At 44.5% G+C, this 22,535-nt stretch overlaps 2 protein-coding genes across 6 annotated transcripts in view; both read right to left on the bottom strand.

Annotated features, from left to right (window-relative positions):
- LOC146184998 (uncharacterized) overlaps window positions 1-17,040 on the bottom strand; it is a 96,434-nt gene extending 79,394 nt beyond the window's left edge. Inside the window, exons 1-6 of one of the 3 annotated variants that reach the window (XM_084605943.1) lie at window positions 16,736-17,040; window positions 15,426-15,502; window positions 9,577-9,712; window positions 3,558-3,680; window positions 3,109-3,159; window positions 1,391-1,441 (exon numbers count right to left, since the gene is read on the bottom strand). In XM_084605943.1, the coding sequence (XP_084462069.1) occupies window positions 1,391-1,441; window positions 3,109-3,159; window positions 3,558-3,680; window positions 9,577-9,712; window positions 15,426-15,502; window positions 16,736-16,813 (516 nt within the window). In that variant the 5' untranslated portion in view covers window positions 16,814-17,040. The remainder of the gene's footprint in view (window positions 1-1,390; window positions 1,442-3,108; window positions 3,160-3,557; window positions 3,681-9,576; window positions 9,713-15,425; window positions 15,503-16,735) is intronic. The other 2 variants (XM_084605945.1, XM_084605944.1) reach the window with 2 other exon arrangements.
- Window positions 17,041-17,507: 467 nt separating this feature from the next.
- Window positions 17,508-22,535, bottom strand: part of Sin3A (SIN3 transcription regulator family member A) — a 110,619-nt gene continuing 105,591 nt past the window's right edge. For all 3 annotated transcript variants that reach the window (XM_084605939.1, XM_084605941.1, XM_084605940.1), the window contains exons 18-20: window positions 21,030-21,205; window positions 19,078-19,408; window positions 17,508-18,125 (exon numbers count right to left, since the gene is read on the bottom strand). In XM_084605939.1, coding sequence (XP_084462065.1) covers window positions 17,904-18,125; window positions 19,078-19,408; window positions 21,030-21,205 — 729 coding nt within the window. In that variant the 3' untranslated portion in view covers window positions 17,508-17,903. The remainder of the gene's footprint in view (window positions 18,126-19,077; window positions 19,409-21,029; window positions 21,206-22,535) is intronic.

The raw sequence follows: 22,535 nt of genomic DNA, 5'->3' as shown, positions 1-22,535 counted from the left end.
AAAAATAAAGAAAAGCCTTTTTTTTTTTTTTTTCAGCTCTGTGCTTTCCATTTTAGGGTAGCCTTTACTTGGGTTTATGAACAGAATTTTTTTTGTAGGAACTTGTGTGTACTTTTACAACGAATATCGGATATAACGAACGAATTTCCACGCAAAATGAGACTTCGTTATAACGAGGCTTGACCGTATATTTATATTTTTTGAAAATGCGCATCTCATAAGTTTTTGCTGCCGATAATGAATGGAAATATGGTCAAAGGAATAGCTGTGATTTCTTGAAGTAAGCAAATCTTGCGACGGCAAATGGAGTATATAATTTTTGATAAAAGCAACTTTTGGTGAGGTCATTATGGGACATAATTTAATGTCATTATTTCATAAGTATCAATTTTCTATTTTCTCTTTCATCCGGATGTCAGCATGACGGCAGCATCAGACAAACGCAGCCAGTGCCCAGTCAATGAAATTGCAGGATAGCAGCTCCCGCCGTCAACAAGTCATCGCCACTTCCCGCACATACCGGCAAACTGGTGGTTGAGTCATGTAGGCAATGCTGAAATCCGACTGCCTGGCAGTGGACGCTTGAAAACCCCACCTTTGTCACCCAAAAAAAGTAGCCTAGCGCAGAGTAAATAGATCCGAAATCGATAATGGATCCTTAAGAATAGAACCCCAGTGGAAGTGTTAGCACCCCGCAGTAGCTGTTCAAGCAGTAAAGAGTATATGAATGATCAGCTGACCCAACAAACGTAGCGCGATTAACACTGCTACAAAACATGACATGAAACGACTATATTTGCTTGCTTTCATTGCTTAAATTTTTACGGTAGCCCGTCTCTAGAAATCATAAAAGGATAAAAAGTAAATCGAAAGATGCCCTGCCTTGCTTGCTTCATCGCCCACGCGGCCAGTGGTGCGCCGCTGCACTTAAAACTAACACACCAATTGTAATCAGGCTTGTAGAGTTCAGCTGACCCAATGGCTTGGGTGCTGCTGAAAAGGTATTTTCTTTCAGCCAGGTACCCCCAAAAAGTAAAAATTTGCATGCGAAAGCTCAGAAATGCCGATGTGCGCTACTTGTCGCCTGTTCCGTGGATGGGACCACACATACCAGCATGGCGGTTGTTTTCAACTTGGCTGCTACATGGCGACACATACACAAAATGGCAGCGCCCACGATAAAACGGTCTATAAGAAGACAACGCTTAGGCTGCATACTGAAGCTGGGCAAGGAAGGATTTAACTAGATGCCCCACAGGTTTTACAGAACTATGCAAAATCACAACTCTGGCTTGACAGCTACTACAGAGCAACCATTCTTAAAGTAGGGTTATATTCTTGAAAATTAAGGTAGAGATGCTATGGTGCTCGAGTAAGCAGGCCAACACACCTTTTTCCTAGGCACCTCTTCTTCAGCAGTTTTTTGGTCATCTGTGGAATCCTGCAAGACGATAGTACAAACTTTTTGTCGCTTCTCGTCACTAACAACTGCTCATAACTTCTGTTGCTTACAACAAGGATCAACTGTACTAGGCAAGAATACCAGCACTGACTTTTCAACAAGTTTATCTCAGTTAAAACTTCTTTACCTAGCTTTGCTCAAGTATATCTCATCATTTGACAGACATTAGACGCACCATGATCAATAGATGACGCTAGCTACAATAAAATTTATTTCTTAGACATTACTGCAGCCAAACAATGCTGCCATTTTACCCACTAAACAGGCCAAGTATGTGAGTCATCTTTCCTTTGTTCTCACCACCGAATTATGATCCTGATGGTTTACAAAAATAACTAGTCGGAAGAGAAAAGCTCTTGGCTTATGGAAAACTACAAGCTTATCGTTTATTGCTCAAAATAATGTACCAAAATAAACATTCCCTTCTGTCAATACACGTCAAAAGAAGAAAAAGAAGAAGAAGAAGAAAGAAAAAAAAAAAAAAAACGGCAGGTTTAGCCTGGTTAAAAGTGTACTGTAAAAACCCCTGTATAATACGAGGCGTAATTTCGTGGTAGCAAAGAAGAAAAAAGTTTTCATTCGCATATCATGCGAGCCAGGAAAAAAATCAGTAAAGATTTTTACTCGCACTACACTTCATGTTTGCTCCGCAAAACGTTACGTGCTCCGCACTTTCGCGTCCAACGCCACCCAGCATCAGGCGCCGAATAGTGCCCGGAAGTTTTATACGCCCAGTGCTGGTTCACTCTGCTTCTCGCACCAACACGCTTGATCGAAGAATTTCACGCACAGTGAGAAGAGCAGCTCACATTCACCCCGGCAATTGCGGAAGCCACATGGTCCTCAGTTCTAAAACCAGTAGCGGCCGCTGCCAGTGAAGAAGCAGCCAGCTAGCACACGCCGCATTCACGTTTCTTCGAGTCCAGCACCATGCAATGGAGCGAGGCATATGCACCCAAGAAATGTTTTTAACTTCAGGGTTTTCACGATCGCCGTCGTTCAGTATGTCGTCAGCCGCGAGTCCCTTGATAAAAGACATTTTGCTCTTCAGTACCTCTAAAAGTGCTTGGTATTCTGCCCGACGTGCTCCTTGGGAATGCTGGTCGAGCGTCCGCGATTCAGCACTGAGAGGCGCGTAATGGACCTCGTGCAACATAACGAGTGAACCCTTCGCTGTTCCTATATCGTGCAAAGCGTTATCGACTTTTCCAGTTGCGTGTGCAGCACAAGGGTCGCAGGGTCAGTGCGGAGAAACCGAAACCATAGTCAGTCGACGCCACCCCTAGATAGTGCCTCTCCTGGCTGGGAGACTGATGCTGATAATGCTGAAAGTTGTTCTGATCCACGTACAATACAAAAAACCTGGCATAATAAAATCAAGAAAAAACCTCATGCTATGTGCGGGTTTTTAAAGTAAGCTCTGTTAAGTATGGCTACAAGGTCAGATTGGCATTTCTTCTCCATGAGAGCTTCTCAGTCTACCAAATGGTCTCTTCTAACATTTCTATACAAGCGTTCTGAATATAATACTCTCCAATTTCTGGCTACACACTGAACACTGTACCAAGCCAAAGAGGATAAAATATGATAAGCTCGTTTTCCAGACAACCTAAGAAAAGTAACATGTCAGACTGTGAAAAACCCACCTTTGATGCTCTTTTGGTGGCCTTTTTCTTCACAGGTTGTGGTTCAGGTTTCTACATAAAAATAAAAAAAATTGGATTTGTTTAACTTCAGAAATGAAAACAAAGGTATCATACAAAGCTTTTCTTCAATTCAAATTTCTTGAGACTTCAAAACAAAGCTGTAACAGTTTTTTCATGCTTGCATGCCCTCGACAATGGTGCAGTAATGGACAAAAAGCTAGCGGCACATGCTAAAGTAAACAGCTGAAAAGCAGACTGCCAGTGTTTTGCATGCAGATTTGTCTTGCAGTATCAGCACACCACACGCATTTACTACCTCAACAAACTCGTGCAAAAATCCCCAAATAGGAAAGCTTTGCAAGCTTGGAAGAGGGAGAGCAGCCACTGCCAATGGCGGATCAGCAGAAGCCTAGAGGGCATGCATAACAGGCAGCCGACAAGTGTCTCACATTTTTCGACGGCTTTTCATCAATGACCAACTCAGACTCCTCCTGCTCTTCTGGTTCCTCCCCACTCTCAGAGGGTGGCTTTTCCTTGGCGTCCTTTTTAGCCGAAGCCTTGCTGCCAGACCCCTGATGACGACAGTGAGAACCCAACAAAAGAACTCTCACTGAAGGCCAGCCCGTGAACACCTATGCTTACTGCCATCAATCAGTCAGGTCAGTTTTACCCACACATAATGGCAGTACACAATACTATGTGCCTCAACTTGTGGCACTCAATATTGCATTGTGTGCAAATACCAACTACCTCAACGAGTACAAAGCTGGCAAATCACAGCTAGGCAGTTACCTGGTTGCCACCACGGCTTGGAAATCAGTGCACCACATTCCTGCCACCTTCACCAACGAATGGGTCCGACTAAACATTTAGGCAATGTCCAATGAGGCCTTTTACACAGAGCTGGCTGTAGCAGACTTTACCAGCTCCAAAAATCTGGTTTGGTTTACAGAGTTTAACATCCCAAAGCGACTCAGGCTACGACAGACAGCGTACTGGAGGTCTCCGGAAAACTAGACTACCTGAGGAAAAGCTTTTTTTTTTTCAGGGAGGGCTTTCGTCTCCACTGAAAACGACCACTGCAGGCGGGGTTCGATCCTGCCACCTTGAGTACAGCAGTCATGCATCATAACCACTGAGCCCCTCCGCAGCAGGGCTTCTGTTTAAGCAGCTCTGTTTGAAGCATGGTCCAAACTGATGGCTGTTCACCAGCAGCAGATTCTTCAGCATTGCGTTGCATATTGGTGAGCAGAAGTCAGTTGTAGTTTCAGTTTTGAATAGACTTTGCAGCCGCGAGGCACGCTGCCGCCATATCCATAAGATGTGGAAAACGCAAAATGCTCGCCTTTTCTTGCTATCCCTAAGCACAAGAATTCAGAAGTACATCACTGAAACATTTGCAAATATTTCCTCTTGAGCTTTCATAGTGCCATAATTTCAAGCACAGAAAATTTTAACTTTCCAACCTTGCCCCGCACACGTGGCCTAACTAGCCCTAAACACAAACATATGCAGCTGCAAACATGAAATGCAACCAGCAACAGATACTTTTTGGCTTTGATAGGCTACTAGCCGATGATGCCAATGGTGCTAGTGTGGCCACTGAAGGTGATGCTCACGATTACGATGCAGCTGCAGATTCTGCGGAGCTGGTTCCATAAAAACCATTCTTGTGCAAGCAGAGGCAACTCACCAGGAGAGCTAAAGCAGTGGTCGTACAATCGGAAAGTTTAGTAAAAAAAATTGGGAGTCTCCCGGGCAGTGGCATAGCCACAAACATTTTTTGCGTGGTGCAAGTCACCGGGGAAATAAAATAAGGGGGGAAGAGATGCCCTCAGAAAAATTCAGTGTGTTCTGACACAGAAACTGCCCACCCCCACACCTAGCAATGGCATAAATTACATTCTTAAACTACTACTACCTTAAGAATTTCTATATTGCAAAAAAAAAAAAAAAAAAAAAAAAAAGTGCACTCAACCACAGTTAAGTACACATTTTATGTTCAAAACCTACTAGTGTTTTCATGCTAAATAGGCTTAGAAAATGTTTAATTAGGGTAAGCGTGCGTTCAGAATGCAACATACTACTCTAATGTGATGATACACACTTGTAGGCTAAGCTAGAACCATCAGGCTTAACTAAGCCCAACACGCTCACTTATATGCATCATAGCAAAGCTACACTTGGTTGTAGCCATAGCAACAACACTCAGTTAGGCGGATTGAAATCACAATCCGGAAATGGTGAAATCCATTGTGCTAGGCTAAAGTGCTTTCACATTAACAGGTGTGCGGCAGCCAAAATGTGTTTTTGAACAGCTGTGTGGCAGAAATTACTAAATATGTAGCAGCAATATCTGCTTTTCGGAGCAACTTGAAGGCATGCGGTCAACGCAAATCGTCATTAAAATCAAAAAGGCCTCTGCTACCGTCTTTGCAGTGCAACACAGTAAAAGTGATGCCTGCTTACAAACGGCTCCATCGCATTTTGAGGATGCTTCACTTCACAGACGAACATCGGGTGACTAATGCAGTTTATGAGTACAGGAAGAAGCATATGTGGATGCAATTGAGGGAAATATGCGCAGGCATTAGAAAGCGTCATGCCATTTTTAAATAAAAACATATGACCAGTGATGCATCAAGCAGAGCTCAAAATGGCGTGAATGGCTGATGCGCGACTGATCGGAACCGCTGGATGGCGTGAAGCTGAAGAAAGTGAAACTTAACCATGTGACTGAGCTGTATTTCAGAAATGGGGGACTCTGATTGTTGTTGTGCCTGCCAGAGCACATAAGATGTGCACGCGCAACACTACTCCATTTTTATTAAATTCTGACTTGGGAGACTGCTCATATTAGGCTCCTAGCCGTGGTTTGCATGGCTCCTTCAGTGGCAGACGAATGAAGCCGAGCGGATGCCGGCGAGCACCTGACACCCCTTTACAATCCCCGCTGCTGCTCCGCATGGCATTGGTGTATTGAGAAGCCTCGGCGTCAAACACGTCTAGACATGCTTGGCCAGCCAGACCCCATGGCGCCTCAACCTCCTCGCAGCCGGAGCAGATCCCCAATGGGAGACCAATGCGCTTACTATTGGGCTGCCGCCAACTTACTGCCTCCGGATTAGACAGTTCAAATCCCAACAGCGTGCAGGTCTATAAAAGAAGGCGCACTGCCAGTTGTCGAGTGAGACCGTTGTAAGTGTCCATCGAGTGTTGTGCTCCTCACCCAGATAGGACATCGCGGATTCTCCCTGGCCCAATGCTGTGCAAAGACACTTGCGTGCATTCAGTAGCTTTCGGCACCCGTGCCGATGTTGTTCTATCCTGTACCATGACTGTAAATAATGTATAAAGTCACCATTTGTTCCCTCTTCTCAGTGACTCAGAGCCTTGATACACGGATTGGAATTCTGACCGTGATGTTCTTGCTCCGGTTTGATCGGACGTCGTCTTGGAAGAAGATGGTCCAAGGGGCACTGACTCCTAGCACTGGAGTTAACTGTGGGATTGTGAAGCGACTCGCTCCCCCACTTGTAACAAGGCCTATTTCAGTGGCTGCTGACTATACGGGTCACTAATACACCTCAAAGCGAACCCCCATCAGAATTATAAAATGCCCGACACCATAGTTACATGGGCCTGGACAGCGCTCCTAGTCTGAATTAACGAAGTTCGAACTCAGTTACAATATTTGTGCAGGATTAAAGCGGTTGCATCAAAACGATTGCCGCAGCGCACGCATGCTTTGTCCGTTCAGGCATTCTCAAAAAGTGTTAAGCAGGTTCCAGGTCTCTCATGGTACAGTGATCAAAAATGATTGCAGCACTGGCACCTGCTCCCATTTTTTGCTGTTAATCATCCCCCGTTTATTGCGCTGTGATACGATGCTATGACGTGCCGCACTGTAGCAAGTTTTACATGCTGGTGCCACCATGTTGGCTATTAATGCCATCAAAGCATCGCCTCCTTGCTTAACTAGCAATACTGCGCATGTTTATTTCCATGAAAGAAAAGCAACTGATGTGACCGTTGTGAAATGCTGCAACCAGTGAACGCTGTTTGAAATCCACAATGGCCGGCGGAGAGTTCAGGTGCAAAAGAAAAAAAAAGGAAGAAAAGAAGAAGGAAAGCCCGTAATTTCCGACTACTATCCACACTGAGTCAATGTACACAATGAGTGTGGTGCGAATGTAAAAACCATTGCTATCTCAAAAAAGAATTGTCATGCTTGCTTGGTCTTTTCGGCACAAGATGGGCCAATTTAATGCATTTAGTGGAGCATGGCACAGCTGTCCATCGCCTGCATCAAAAAATCTACCAATGGGGCTAGTGACTACAAGCAGGGTGTCTAGCAAACCCCTATTTTCAAAATCCCTGAAATCCTTGACTTTTCCAGGTTTTCTCCGATTATTCTATGTCAAATTCCTGACGAGTCAAGAGACTCAAAAATGTAGCTGCTGATGATAATGAGCATAGATGAATAATTCCCAACAAAAAAGGTATTTTATATTCATATTCTGCAGTTTACAATAGTGAAAGGCTGTTATTAGTGTTAATAGTGGGTAAAAACGTCACACGTTTACTGAAAATTAAACGCGCACTCACTGATGCCAACCTCAGCAGATGCCTTTAATACTACCAGTTGCGAAATTTCTATAGGTCCAACGCCGGTTTTGATTGGATAGGGTGCCGCGATTCGAGGCACTCAAGGTCACGGCCGGTCTCGAGGGTAGCGCGCTCTCAGAGACTGGCCATGCCTAAGTGCATGCCTAAGTGCCTTTAATGGCCGCCATTAAAGGAAACGGCGTCTAAGTTACAAACCTTCAGATTGTAGGTAAATGCGCAATCAGCTGAAAATAAAATTAGTTGACATGCAGTAGCGAAAATTCTGAAAGAAAGATAACAGCCAAAGAGTTATTTAAGGGGCGACGCGACTCAACGGTAGAAAATGTTCAAAAATTGATTTTGAGACACTTTTTCGGAATGCTTATCCTTTCGAGCACCTGCATTCAAATTATTTAAAAAAAAAAAAAAAATATTAACACTGAATTTGGTCAGAAAATGTGATAAAATCGGCTTTCAGAACGTCACGGCAGCCATGAAATTCCCCTCGATGAGAGGAATTTTGTTCAAAATTCCCGCGCGTGTTGCAGCCAGCCGATCGCCACCATCTTGGGCTTGGTTGAAAGCTGTTTTCTTCGTGCGTAATTTGCACTATCTTAAAATGGCTTCGCTCAAACGGACTGGCTGCGCGCGCCAGTTTTCTGAAGATTGTTTATGATCTCTGATTAGCTCTCACATGGCGTGCTTGCTCCCACTGGCTGGCCTGATCGGCATGTAATTTTTTTTTTTCTTGTTATTTTGCATTCGCCGCCGTGGCTGTCGCTTCATGCGTGTCCCCGTTTGCGCTCGCATTTCTTGATGCACCGCTTTCTGCAGAGTTTTCCCTTGCGATCCGATCGAGATGTCGGAAAACAGTAGATTATAACCGTGCACGCAATGAGCCTTTGGAAGCCGTAAGAAACAGCCGTGGAACAAAAACCAGAACATGCCGGCCACAAGCACGTCGCAAAGACCTGATTTACAGCCTGCGCCAGACTTTTTAAATGTACAGGGAACATCAACCCCGCTGCATGACGACGACACCGCGGTTTCAAATTGTATTTCGGTACACCGAGTTTACGCCACCGCCATGTACTACTACGGCGGGACTGGCGCACTGCTGTTCTGTCAGGAAAGTCAGCGAACCAATGCGAGTTTTACCTTGGCGTTAGTGCAGAATGAGATGCCGGTACCTAGTTCTTGTGGACACGAAAGTGTTAGGCAATTTTATTGCACACACGAAGCACGGAACCTAAGACGAGATCGCGAAGATGTGAGCAATCAACCACTGGAGTGTCGCAACGGACCTCAGCTGTAGCTCAGCTCACCGATCGCTTTCGCACTGGCCGCTGCCGGCGCGACTATTCCTTTTTGTCGTGTACTACCTTTACGCAGCGCTTCCGGATATTTTATTAAGTACCCACTTCATGTGCGTATTGGTTCTTCTATTGTGGCAGCTCAGGCATGTGCTGACGTCAAATATATCGCGCCTCGCCTTGCGGTGGGGGCCGAGCGCTCAGCACAAAAAAATTGCATGAACAACATACTTGCTGTGCACCAGGTTTAAATGAAAATGCACTGCAGAATATATCGTGCCATTTCCTGACTTAAATGTTTGATGATTTCCCCCATTTTTCCCAGTGCATGAAATTTCCCTGACAATTTCCGGTTTTCCCAGTTGCTAGACACCCTGTTACAAATACACGAGTGGTAAGTGCTGTTAGATACAAGGTACAAATTGCAATTACAAATGGCTTAACAGTACACTCTAAAACCCAAACCAAACCTGCAAGGACATAGCACGGCCTGCAGAGGAAAAAACAAAACAACACTGGAAAAATGCTCCTGGACACTGATGCTTACCGCAGAGCCAGGCTTGACTGTAGGGTTGTGCTCAATTTCCCAGAGGCCATCATTGAAGAACTTTCTTTTTTGCGGCTGGCCATACTTATCCTTGAACTCCTTGTATGGAAACAGGTCCTTTGGGTTCAGAGTTGCACTAGGACATTGCAAAATATCGAACAGTCAAATACATATGAACATCCTGATTAATAGATGCATGGAAGCACCAAACTTTTATACACCTTGACATCAGATAACATTACCCTTTTACCCCAGAATTCTCTGAAGCATCACCTAGATGCCATGCAGCTGTAAATGTTACAGCCAACATAAGCTGTACCAGCAAGCAACACACTGATCCAACCACCTCAAGTTTTCAGCATGCCACAGCTGCCACCAACAACACTGGTAGTTGTGGCCTTCGTTATCATCAGCCCAATTACATCCACTGCAAGACACCTTCTCTTACCTCAAATTAACCCTGCTCCGTGCCAGCCGCAGCCACCCATATCTGCCAAGTTCCTAATCTCATCTAGCAATCTGACCGTGCCCTCCAATATGTTTGTATGCCCAAGGAACACTTTTCATGACCCCCAACAAAACTAGGCCATCAGTTCGCCATGTTACATGCACTGCTCGTGCACATATCCTTTTTTTTGGTCTCTGCTACTAGTCAGGCCATGTTATTCTTTATTTGTCGAACAACATTTTCTTTTTAGACTGGGTGCGGCTAGCTTCTAATTTCCTGCAAGTCTAAAACAATAGCAATAAGCCAATGAACTAGAAGCATCATACCAACAGCGTAAATAGTGCACATGAGCCATCAATTCAGTAAGACCAGTCCACTGTGAGAGGCTATCGCATCCGAGCCATGATCCTTATCGATGACCCGGTCGGCTGACTCTGCTTTTTGTAAGGCACAACTGCAGACCTGCTTTCAATTCAGCTCATTAAAGCAGGCTGTTCATAGTGCCTATGTGACAACAGACAAAAGTTACATTAAAGTTACTTTACCAACAAACGATCGAAGCAAAGTTTTGGGGGGTCATTTTAATGGCATCAGCCCCAATGACCTCTCTAAACAAGGACTTTCCTGGAACTAAATTAATTTAAACACTGCACCTTCATTACACATGAAACTTGGATTAAATGCTCTGTATGGTGTCAAACATTTTTTTTTTGTCAATAAAATAGGGTTAGTATTGGCCTCTTATGCTCCAAAGTGACAATGGACAAAGTTGCATTAGCTCTACGATATAATTAATGGCTGCCAACTCTATTGGCAAAAGTTCACGAAAATACAGCTACCTTACACAGTGAGGTGTCAGTAATGACATTTACATCTTGTTTGTCCTTATAATAATTAACCTATTTCAGCCCCTCAAATTAAATTTATGATGCGATCGTTACAATCTCCTGCCAGACATCGTACAGAAATACATAAAATTCAGTAAGCTTGTTCACTGCGAAAAAGATATGCAGCTAGCATTGGTCTTTTTGTTTGTCATTTGTTAGTTTATTAAACGCTTAGAGTGGTTTGATGCATTATCAGCAAGAATGCATCACTTCCAACCTTACAATACCTTCGTCATTAGGGCCCAAAGCAACATGAACAAGGGCTGAAGGGAAGCCTCAGTGAACTAACAAACACTTTGACAAAAGGATTCGTTTTCCGTTTCTCATCTGTTTCGGTTTCAAAAGCCGATCAGTGGATGTGACGTCAAAGCCAAGTCTAGCAATGCCAAAACCAGCTTGTTTCAAGAACAAGAATCACAGTAAGCAAAGAAACGATTTTACTGCTATTTGTTCATACTTCACGTGACCTAGACTTACTTTGATATCACATCCATCACTCGGCTGTTGAAACCAAAACAGGCAAGACAGAAAGATTTAATTATAAATTATTTATCAGCTGCCGGGAAAAAGTCACAGCAATGTCTTACACATCATTAACAAGAAGAAAAATGGAAACAATATATGGTGACTATACTTTTTGAATAAATGAAAAAAAAAAATTGCATCGCAAATGCATAACCTGTATACAGGCACTGACTATCGAAAAGATTCCTATCAGGACACAGAGAACACGCAAGCCAAGATAGTGCATTTCTGTGATCCCAGATGACTTGTACATAATGACATGGCCAGCATGATGGTGAACCCCTCGCAGCTTCCATGGGGCAGGCCGTAGCTGAGAGCTTTAACTCTTTTGGCACTGCTCCATAGAGTATCATTCATATATAAACGATGGCATTATCCGCGCTGCTACGGTGCCATGCCAAGAAAGGAAGAAAGGAAAGTATCGTGCAAGCTGCCAAGCTCATGAACTGGTACACGTCTCGGCACCTAAAAGCTGGTTTCGTGATTAACCCTTCGGTTAGAGCATAGTATTTTTTTCTCAGCAGGTGGCGAAATTTTCACCTGGAGTGCAACAACGGCTGAATGGAAAAAAACAAATTGCATTTTGAGCTTTGCCGCCTGGTGGATTCGCCACAGGCTATGCTTGCCCAGATGGTATAAGTGTACAGCGTATATATCTAGGTTAAATGAAGGAGTGGCGCAGATGAAACTTCGCAACAGTATACTGTTGCAGTTGGAGCGTGATGAAGATTACGATGTTTACTGCACGGCATGAGTGTGTTGCAGTTTTAATCTAGGCATTATCGACTGCGGCGATAATATGGTGCCCTCGTGTGTGGGCCAGAGAAGCTGATCTGTTTGTTCTGCAGCAGGTTCCCAACCCAGTCGCGGCACTAAGTGTCAGTTTGTGAGGACATACTCTGTCCACAGTTCCTGCACACGCCACTCATGAGATAAGAAATGCTTTCACATTCAAGGGGCCCAGCAACGCTTATGCCTTAGAGTCTAAATTTATGCAACGCAGGCACCGACTCGAAAAGATTACAAGAACGGGAGTTTTTTAGCACGCTTTATTGTGCAAGTTGGAAGTAGTTCATATTGAGGACCAGAGCAAAAGGGACAAAGGAACAAGAAAAGGGAAGATGACACGGACACTTCCTTCCTTCCTAGTCCTTTTTGCGCTAATCTTCAAAATGAACCCTTTCACTTGCTCAATGACTACAGGACCAACTGAAACAACCTGCATAAGCATGTCATTACAATGTTGCGGAAGATGGCTTTTAATTTTTATTTACCAACTGTTGTCACTTGCCGCTGTACTGTTTTTGCTACAGTTGACGATGCCTCTTCCATGGCTACAACCACGTGGTTACCTCACAGAAATACAATGAGGAACAAACAGACCACAAGCACGCATGGGAAGGAGACGTTTTTGTCACCATGCACCCCAAACTGCAGCACTTTCTTATGAGCCGCTTGTTGACCGCCTTACTCTCTAGCGACTGGTGAGGTGGACAATTTGAAGTGCATTAGCAGCTTAACCAATCATCAACCGATGGTCAGTTGCAGTCATATCTGCTGCAAAGGACCATCGCGATGCGCCGGCTAGAGGTGTGCATGGGCCGATATTCTGAGCCTACGCTAAAGACCCAAGCTTGGCCCGGCCCGACACTGAAGGGGCCTTAGCCCGGTATGGCCTGGCTCTCTTTTCTTGGACTTAAGGCCCAGGCCCGGCCTGAATCCAGATCATGAATCAAAAAGTGCTAAAGCTTTTTCCGCTGCTGGCTGGAATGACTACAGTGAAACCTCGTTAATATGTACCCGCTTACCAAGTAGTTGCGGTTAAAACGTAGTTATGATGATTTCCTGGCTAAGTCGCTATTGAAGCCCATTTACTGGTTGACCGCTTAAAGCGTAGTGGCTCGTGAAGTGCCTACCTGTTAATATGCATTTTTCGTTGCAGTTCGGCTGACGCCGTGCTGCGACGCAAAACGTTTTCACTTTAACGTGCGCTATATCTGTTTACAGCATTGGGCATACAAGAAATTTTTGAGAGGCAAAATGGTCTTCTCTTACTACATCATAATCAGGAAATCTCGTGGTCACTAAAACGCTAATGAGAAACACTGTATTTAGGCTGGCCAGGAAATGGGCGCTGCTGAGAAAATATGTAAACCTGTGTCAAGTACAATGTGAATGCTAAATAAAAAAAATATTTGCTACTTGAGGAGAAATATGTGTGGAAACCATTAACACTCTAAACGGCAAGCTGCGTGCCTTTGAAATTAAAAAAAAAAAAAAAGAATTCCATGTTCATGCTCATTTCCAACAATTAAAATGTTTTTTTTTTCTTATTCACCTTTTATATGAAGCCGATAGATTTTGTGACCATGCGGTAGTGAATGAGCTCTGAAATAAGTGATTTTATTAGGCGAGACGGACATGCCACTAACAAATGTTCACAAATTTTAAAGGCCCACTGTCCACCCTCCGGTCGAAAATATTTTCTTCCCCGGTGACTGTGGGACTTTGCCCCCAGAACACAAGGCCGCAAAATGTTTTTGAAAAGAGTAGCTAATAACGCATTTACAGCCACCCCAATTACCCGATTCTGTCGTGTTTCTCTCCTTCCGTTCCCTCGCAAAGGTTTTCCACTTTCCTACCCGGTAGGTGGGGCGTGGCGAGGGAGCGCGCGCCTCTGGATTCAGTCGGGCCGTGCCGAGGGTAATGCGCGCAGCGAGGGGTAGACACCCATTCTTCACCCTCAGACAACGAGACGGACCAATGGACGTCGTTCACGGGACGTACGTCATTACTGTGGCTCGACGGGCCAGCACAGGAAACGGGGAAGCCGGCTTCCCGAAGGAGAGCATGAGAGAGCTTTGATTTGTATTTTCGTTGCTTTGCGGCGCGCGTGTCACTGTAGCATTTTGCACAGACTATCTCCGGTACCTGATTGAAACACTGGGCTCCTTCGCCTAAAAGGCTCTTCCCTGGACAGTGGCCCTTTATGAGTATCAAAGCAGAGCTCTCAGCGCATTTTCATTAGTTGACAAACGAAGAGAGGAAAAAGGACAAATTCATAGCGAAAGTAGCTGCACAAACATTGTCTCTGTCCATCACTGAAGATCGTAATGCGGCCCGAAAGACTATGGTGGCTGCTTTTTCCTTTTTTTGTGCTGGGGTTTTCTTATACACAGGCAGGCAAATGCTAGAGCGTTGCAACTTACACTGTCGGGTTCCTTCAATTTCCAATTGTCAATAAAGTGACTAGAGATGAAGGAGTGCGACTTCGTCTCTGAGACTCTCGTGCCGTCACTCTTGGGGAAGGACTTAAAAAATCCGACTGTTCACGGCCACACAGTAACCAAATACGTAGACGCGTGTTTCCGTCTTTCAAAGAAACGTGCTTAGGTCACCCGCCACTCATACTTGTGTGGAAACCTGTAGAAATGAATCAACTTAAAAGCATCCAAGTTCGCGTACCTGCCAGTGCAGTCAACAACGCACCACGTTTCGCCAGCCTTGTTTGGCCCGACTTCGTTTTACCGGACATATTCACACAACTAGCCAAATGTTCTGCTCTCCTGAGGATATATTCATGCACAACATCATCTAAACATTAGGATTTCCAATTTCGACACAAACCAACAACAGCGCGCTCCAATGCGCTGGCGCATGCCAGCAATGAGCGTTGCGCCGAGAGGCAGCGCTACCCGTTCAGCTGTCCGGTCCCTATAGAGGAAAATTTCAACGCCTAAGTTTTGGTATGTTGTTTAAATACTCCAATCCTTAAAAAACCTCTACAAGAACACGCAAAAATTGTGTTTGCACAGTCCCAGAACAATTAAATGAGTCACAGCAATGCACAACCTAGCATTGCGCTCCTGATTTGCTAAATAGGGGCTGCTGTGATGCCTGTGCAAGCCATCTTTAGCATGGACTTGTTTTCTTTGGAGCACAAACAAACTGCAGAATTGCAATTCAAATGCGACTTGCCCCAAACTTACGTCTCGTATGTGCCATAAAAAAGCACGGAGTATTTCTGGTTCTTCGGCTTTGATTTGTCTCCAATGCAGTCTTCAATCTAGACAGAAAAGCAAAATTGAATAGGCATGTAGTAGTATGTAGCAACAGCTAAAATTTTTTTCTGCAAAACAGGGTACCTATAATAAAAGCAATAAGTGGCAAGTAACTACTGTTCTAACGGCAATGTAGTATAGGGGCAATTTACAGTCTGTTGCGCATTTCCTTAGCTCAATACTGATTTTAAAGCTATGTCCAGGCAATTCCAGCACAATATATCATAGGTGAGCCACCTGGTTCATTCTGAATATGACAATGTACTTGACGCAACAAGGCTAATTGTCTCCCACCGCTGACAGAATAAAATAAAGATATTTGTCCTCCTTTCATGAAAACAAGCAATCGATGGATGAACGCATTTAGACGGTAATGTTGCTGTTTGTTAGCTAGTTGCAGGAATAGAAAAAGGCCTTTACGCACATCCTGCATTCCGTACAGAGCAAATGGGGAGTGTAACAGTCGATGAAAACAGGCGCAACAGCAAAACCCTAAGCAAAGCGTTACACGCGGCATTCTACAGAATGGCGCGTTCCGCTAAGACTCTGGTGCAACCAGACAACTACCGGTATTCCCTAACACTGTGCTGTGCGTGTACAAAAAAAAAAAAAAAAAAGTTGAGTACAACGTTAATGATTAAGATTTCCACTTTGGAATTCCATGACTTGACTATAACCCGGCATTTCAAAATTAGACAAAACCCACACAATGCAACATAGCCCCCAATCTGGGCTCTCCAGGAATAAGCGCCGCTCTTCAAACCAAGTGATTTCACAAACTTTCTGAAAAGCCATGCACTATGCTACAAGCATACCGAAAGCACATACTATATCGCTTATGCCCGCACGCATAACCAGCACGATTAGTACGTACAGCGCGCCACACAAAAGGCCGATCGCCACAACGCCGTGAAATTACCTTCCAGCAGTATTCGCCGAGGTGCAGGTATCATTCAGTACAACGTTACGATATCCAAAGCAGCGTCGTTCACTATAATGACATATACTTAATGCAAAGTCAGCATAGCTTTACCTGGGAGATTTACGACTATTTTCGAGAAGTGCAAGGAAGCTGTTCGAAGGGGAATCGGTAGAATTGCTGGATATTCAACCATGAAGGCGGCAAGTTAGTCCCGCTCAAGAAGCCGGCTTGTCAACTGTAAATTACTAAAGCACAAACGTACAAAGCGCGCATTTCAGAACACTGAGGAACTGTAATATATGCTCAATAAACTCACCCTTGCAGGCCAAGGAGGATACCCGCGCACCTTGGCAAACACGCGATCTCCGACGCTAAACGACTGTTTCGTGGACATTTCGCCGACAGCCTCACCGGTATGACAAGTACTTGGGCACAAACGGAAAAAGTCGCACAGAAGGCAGAACGCTGCTAAATGCTGGCGTTGAACAAGAACATTACAAGGGACAGCACGCGCGGCACCACCACAAGCGACACCGCGAGCCTCCCTCTGCAGCGACGAACTCTTTAGGCCTAAGCAGCGCGCTAAAACGATGGAACGCAACTGACAACTGCGACAAGGGCGAGGGGAAAGACGAACGGTACAGCCAGGTGGCGCTGGTAGGTCACGGCAGAATCGCAATATACCCAGATTTATATGCTTTCTCGCTAAAATTTTAATGCATATCGGTTCTTTTTGAATAAACCAAGTTACGATTAAGCGCTAAAATGCAATAAGATCACTCCATACGCTGCGTCAGAAGCCTCGTGCAATGAGCGCCATTAATTTCAAATCTGATCATTCGCACTACGAATTTGCCGCATGCCAATAACTTTTAACGTAAAGCAATAGCGCAATAGTACTTATTTTTGCATCAGGCACTCTCGTTACATTTTCCTACGGAACATTTTACCTACACGCCTAAACTTTCAGGTAGCAAATATCAAGCTGCAGTACCTACCTAGGTAATGCGTCGAAGCGAGTATATCCGGGTTGCGGCTCTTGCCATTGGTCGATCGAGGAACAAAATCTCCAGTGAAACGAAACTCAATTGACGTGATGAAATGTTATATTTATAGCTTCTTTCAAATTGAAAGTGACAATATAAATACTTTGTACACATCCGTATTAAACAGTCACTTTCTGCAGCTTGTTTATTTCCACACTGCAAACATTTCAATTCTTTTGAGGATCCAATGAGAAATTTACAAAACCAACAGTACCTCAAGAACTGCTGGTGTGATGGAACTTTGCAAGCCAGCCTGCAAGAGAAGGCTCGAAACAAAATCGCTGCCTTCCCTTCCGTCTGCAAGGTGGCTTGCTTAGTGTACATGATACACAGCCTTTTCAAGATGGGCGTTTCACAGCCTCTGTACAAGCACATCCCAAGGCCGCTGCAGCAACTCCCCAACCCCACCCACTGTACACTTTCTGCACTGGGCGCCCTTCACGAGCGGACAGAGGGCGAAGTCCGGAAGCGTCGGAATGGGCGGTATGGTGGCCGTGAGCAGTCTTGCACTTGGATGCAGTTTGTTGTGCATTCGTACCCCAAACCCAGGAGCCAGTCCTCGCATGAGCCGTTCTGCTCACTGTCCACATTCTTGTCTAGCCAACCTTGATGCCACTTGCTGAAGCTGCGATGCATCCGCTGAGACACCTTTCGATGAGACTGCAGAGAAGAGGAAGGGAAGAAAGCTTTATTATTATGCAAACTAGAGAGGTACCCCCCCCCCCCCCACAGCTTTCACTCTATCAACAGTCACAGCTTTCACTCTATCACTATGTTCAAGCCATGCTTAAACCTCCACAATTAATACTGCGCCAGGTTTCGTGTCGTTGCGTAGTCCCGACGGAGGCCACATTTGGCCTTGAACAGCCGCAAGAACGCTTGGTCACCGGCAGCTAATGCTTTCACTCCACATTCTTGAAGGATGAGCTTAAGTGTCCCCAATAATGCAGCACCTTACACTGATAGGCCGTGATAGGGAATAATGTAGCAGGCAAAAGAAGCTTCCGCCGTTGCTATCGCAATTCAACAAGGGTTAACCAGAGTGAAACTAATTTTTTTTGTGAATATTGTATGTCAGAGGTAACTACAATCAGGTCCTCGCTTAGCCCATTGAATGGCACAGCATTTGCGCTGTGTACCAATAAGTAGTATGTATTTCACATATTGTAGGTCCAAAAAACATGCAAAACATGCATTTATCATCAACCACTGAAATTATGTAAAAAATTGGCTAAAGTTTACCCTGCTAAACCTAGTTAGGCAAAGTGAAAATGTTTTGCTTTGGTTATTGGTTAGGCTTAGACATAGTAGACGTGGTTTTACAGCCATTAAATTGACGACACTATGGATTTGAGGATACTGTCAACTACAAGAGGGGACACTGGATGCTGTATTTGCCGTCAAAGGTCAAGATCAATGGTGGTACCTCATAGGAGGCACCAGGGTTAAGCTATATAGCCACACTGTGCGTGACCTCAAGCTCGAAGGTCAAGCAGACGCACAGGCTGATTTTGGTTGATACATGGCGTAGTGAAGCTTTCACTTCAAAAAGTTGTCTGCCACAGAATAAAAGAAGTGGTTTTCAGGTTTCCTCTGAAACCGAGTTGCTCACCTGCTGTGCCCGACGTAATGCTCGCCGGTTGTAGATGTAACTTGAGCTGTTGACAACAAACACCATCTTGTAGGAATTGAGGTTAAAGTTGCACTGACTGTCCTCCACCATGTCCGTTTTGCCTGAACCAGCTAACGTAGATGACGGCCCCAATGCACCACCACCTACGGCCGCCGCAAAGGGCACCTCATCATTGGTGCTCTCGTCGTTGGTGCAGGGACTCTTATTGCAGGTGCCATTGTTGTTTCCATTGCCATTAGTGTTTGCAGATGCCAGTTTCTTCGCTTCACTCTCTTGCTTCTTCTCTTGCTGCCGACGCGCTCGCACATTGCTAGAAAAGAAAATGGCAAAGTGCACAAACTAAACAGTGTATTCAGGAAATAAATTATACTGAAGAACTTAGAGTACACCATGTTACAATCACAAAAAAGTAAAAAAGTTAAGGCAACAGCCCGAGTTGGAACATCTTTAGACATGAATTTTATAAAGAAAAAACCGAACGTGAATACTGCGGCTTTTAAACCGAATCGAATACCCAATCAAATACAAATCATACCTGAAAGAACAAAATAGTGGCAGGCAAACTATAATATGGTGCTGCAAAGGCAACACAGATCTCCCCAGGGATACAAACCACTTAATGTGTATAATAAGCCTATGGTTGTTAAGCCATGCATATAATGATTGTTACCAAAATCAGCTAGTAAACTACTACCACATATCGGGAGGTGAAAGAGCGTGATTTTGTTCTCTCAATGGTAGGATCCTCTAAGCAGCATCACCTGGCAACAAATAGCGGAAATATTGAGAAAATAAATAAGAGCCCATTTAAAGCCCGCAATTCCCATTGCTTATGAGGTGCAATAGATTAATAGTACTTATCTCGGCACTCAAAACATCTGCTCAAATCCTCGCAATTTAAATTACTAACATTTTTCCTGGGGTGTGTTCCCCTTAAAGTTGCATTATGTGATGTTTTTTATTCTTAACAGTCACAAAAGCAGCCGTGACAGAGCCAGGAGGTGATGGTATGGCAACGGTTACACTATGCAATTATCTTCACCATAATCATTTCCTGCCTTCAGTGAGCGTATGTTACCTTTAGGTTGCATTCAGACACACCTCTCAGCAACTATGGCCGTTTAACTTGCTGAGAGACAACCAGCGAGGAGAAAGTTACGGGACCCTACCGTTCAGAGAATGGCATTACGCGGTGAAAGACAATAAGCTACATGGATTTTGAGATCAGACGTTGCGGCTGGGTCTCTGAAACCTGGCTAAGCCCTGCTACTTCAAACAATCCAGAGAATATGTATAAATGGCACTGAAATATGTTGCAGTGCTGAGCTCTCCCCTGTGCACAGAAAACTTTTGAGTCGTGTGAATACGAAATATGCTTCGTCATAACCGATTTAGTGTCAAATTTTGTTTTTCATTTCGTTATACAGATAGAACTCCCATAGAAATAAAGCACAGCCTACCAAACTTTGCTTTTACTTCGTTATATCCGATAATTTGCTGTATCCGTGTTCGTTATAACGAGGTTCGACTGTAGTTGTTGCCCAACAAAGCCACCCATAGCCAGCTCATTACTGCATGAATACATGAATATGTATAAATATGCATAAATGTAAAAGCAATTAGGCTCACATTGTTGAATTAAGCCCTAAAACAACTTGCAAGTTGCAGCACATATTGAGCGCAACAGTACAACACTGCCAGTACAGACAGGAGCTGCTAAATTTAGTGCCTAGTGACTCCCCTCTCCCCTACTCGTAAGAATGCCAAAGCAGGGAAGGGAGCATATGCACACTCAAAGCACATTCCTCCGAGACATGCTACCTCAAGTGAATCCACAGCAGCATTAGAAATCACATTGCCCATGTAGGTAAATGGCTAATAAACCACGCTAGCATGAAGGAAACACAATTCACACACAAAAAACTCTTTACCGAGGAAGGAAGACTGGCTTCTTTGCCAGCTGGTCTCGCAGCTCATCCGAGATGGAGTCTTCTCCAGCAGCATACTTTTCGACATATTCTGACCACTTCTCTATCTCCACAGGGTCTTCAGACATGTCGCTCTCCGTGTCTATCAGCTCTATTGTGAGCTTGGTCTCCTTCTGGTACTGTGGTATAAAAGAAAAGAAAAAGAGAGAATGTGGTCTGCAAACGTTAACACAAGTGTCCACATGGAAGTCATAATACATACCAGGTAAAAATAACACAACCATATTACTCAAGCAACTGTTGCTGAAGTCCACGTCAAGGTTTAGTTTAGTACAAATCTTGAAAAATTAGAAATGCCATGGACTCGCTAATTCTGCTTGCCTATACTACCTAAGCTGCAACAGTAGCCTAGTAGGCAGGGCAACCAGAGGTACAGCTCTGAAAAAGCTCTCTGTCGAAAACACAATTTACCGTCACATTCACAAAAACACCTTCACTTGACCTTCGGCTGTTTTTCCTTTCAGAAACCGGAGCAGAGGAAAAACTTAAGTCTTCTTGAAAATCTTGAGTCTCAATGACACTACCTTAGGCAATTCTCGACCATCACTCAACTTGTAATAATGGCGGACGTCGCATAGTTCACCTGCTGTATGAACTTTGTTCCATCATTATACCAAGCTTTTCATGAAAGTGGATACAACCACAATGGAAGTGGACAGAATCTTCTTCTGAAGTGCCGACTAAGTGAGTGCCCTGGAACTTCTGGCACAAGATCACGCGATAGCTCTGGCCTGGCTACACAGTTTTTCAGGGTTAAAAACACAAAAGTTCAAAGGAGACTTTAGTTTCTCAAGGTAAAAGAAGCACAAGAGGAGTGCGGAAACTGAGAGCACGTGCGAGACAGACGCAGAGAGACAGTCTCTACATCGTTATTAATGCCGGCATTGGTGAAACTCAAGCTCTGGCTGAACTGCTGGACGGTGCTGCAATGCAAAGCATCTCGGGTGTCTGGCAAGTGAGTGGCGCAGTGGCAGAAGGAGCTGAATTTCTTCGAGCGGCATGCATACCGCTTCTAGCGACATGCAAACCGGCGCCGGCACGTTGTCTCTTCTCAACGTCCTCAGCAGGCTGTAGCACGATGGCTTATCAATTGCACATTTTTTAGAGGCCAGCTTAGCCTAGACTCAATTCAAATTTCGCGACCTGCTACTGGACTATGAAATGCCAAAAATGAGGTAAAGCAAATTGGTTGAGAGAAAGGTACTCCCTCAGAAGTCAATTCATCGCAAGAATTTTTCAGCTACCTTAATTAACAGCAGAGATATCGGCGATTAATAATGATCCCCCCCCCCCCCCCCCACGCGCTTCCACCCATGAAAAGTCATCGGGTGATGCTCGGTTCACAGAATTTAGGTTGTAGTGCCCTTCTTCCCGGGCGTCGCCCACACACTCATCGGTCTCTGCCTTTCTTTTCCAGTCTGCGCTGGCATAGCTTTCAATTTGTCTTGT

The sequence above is a fragment of the Amblyomma maculatum genome, chromosome 6 (genome assembly GCF_055883805.1).
Source record: "Amblyomma maculatum isolate TAMU_Amacu chromosome 6, ASM5588380v1, whole genome shotgun sequence".
In the NCBI taxonomy this organism is placed as follows: Eukaryota; Metazoa; Arthropoda; class Arachnida; order Ixodida; family Ixodidae; genus Amblyomma; species Amblyomma maculatum.
The sequence above is the reverse complement of the archived record's forward strand: the minus strand, read 5'-3'. Positions and strand labels throughout refer to the sequence as shown.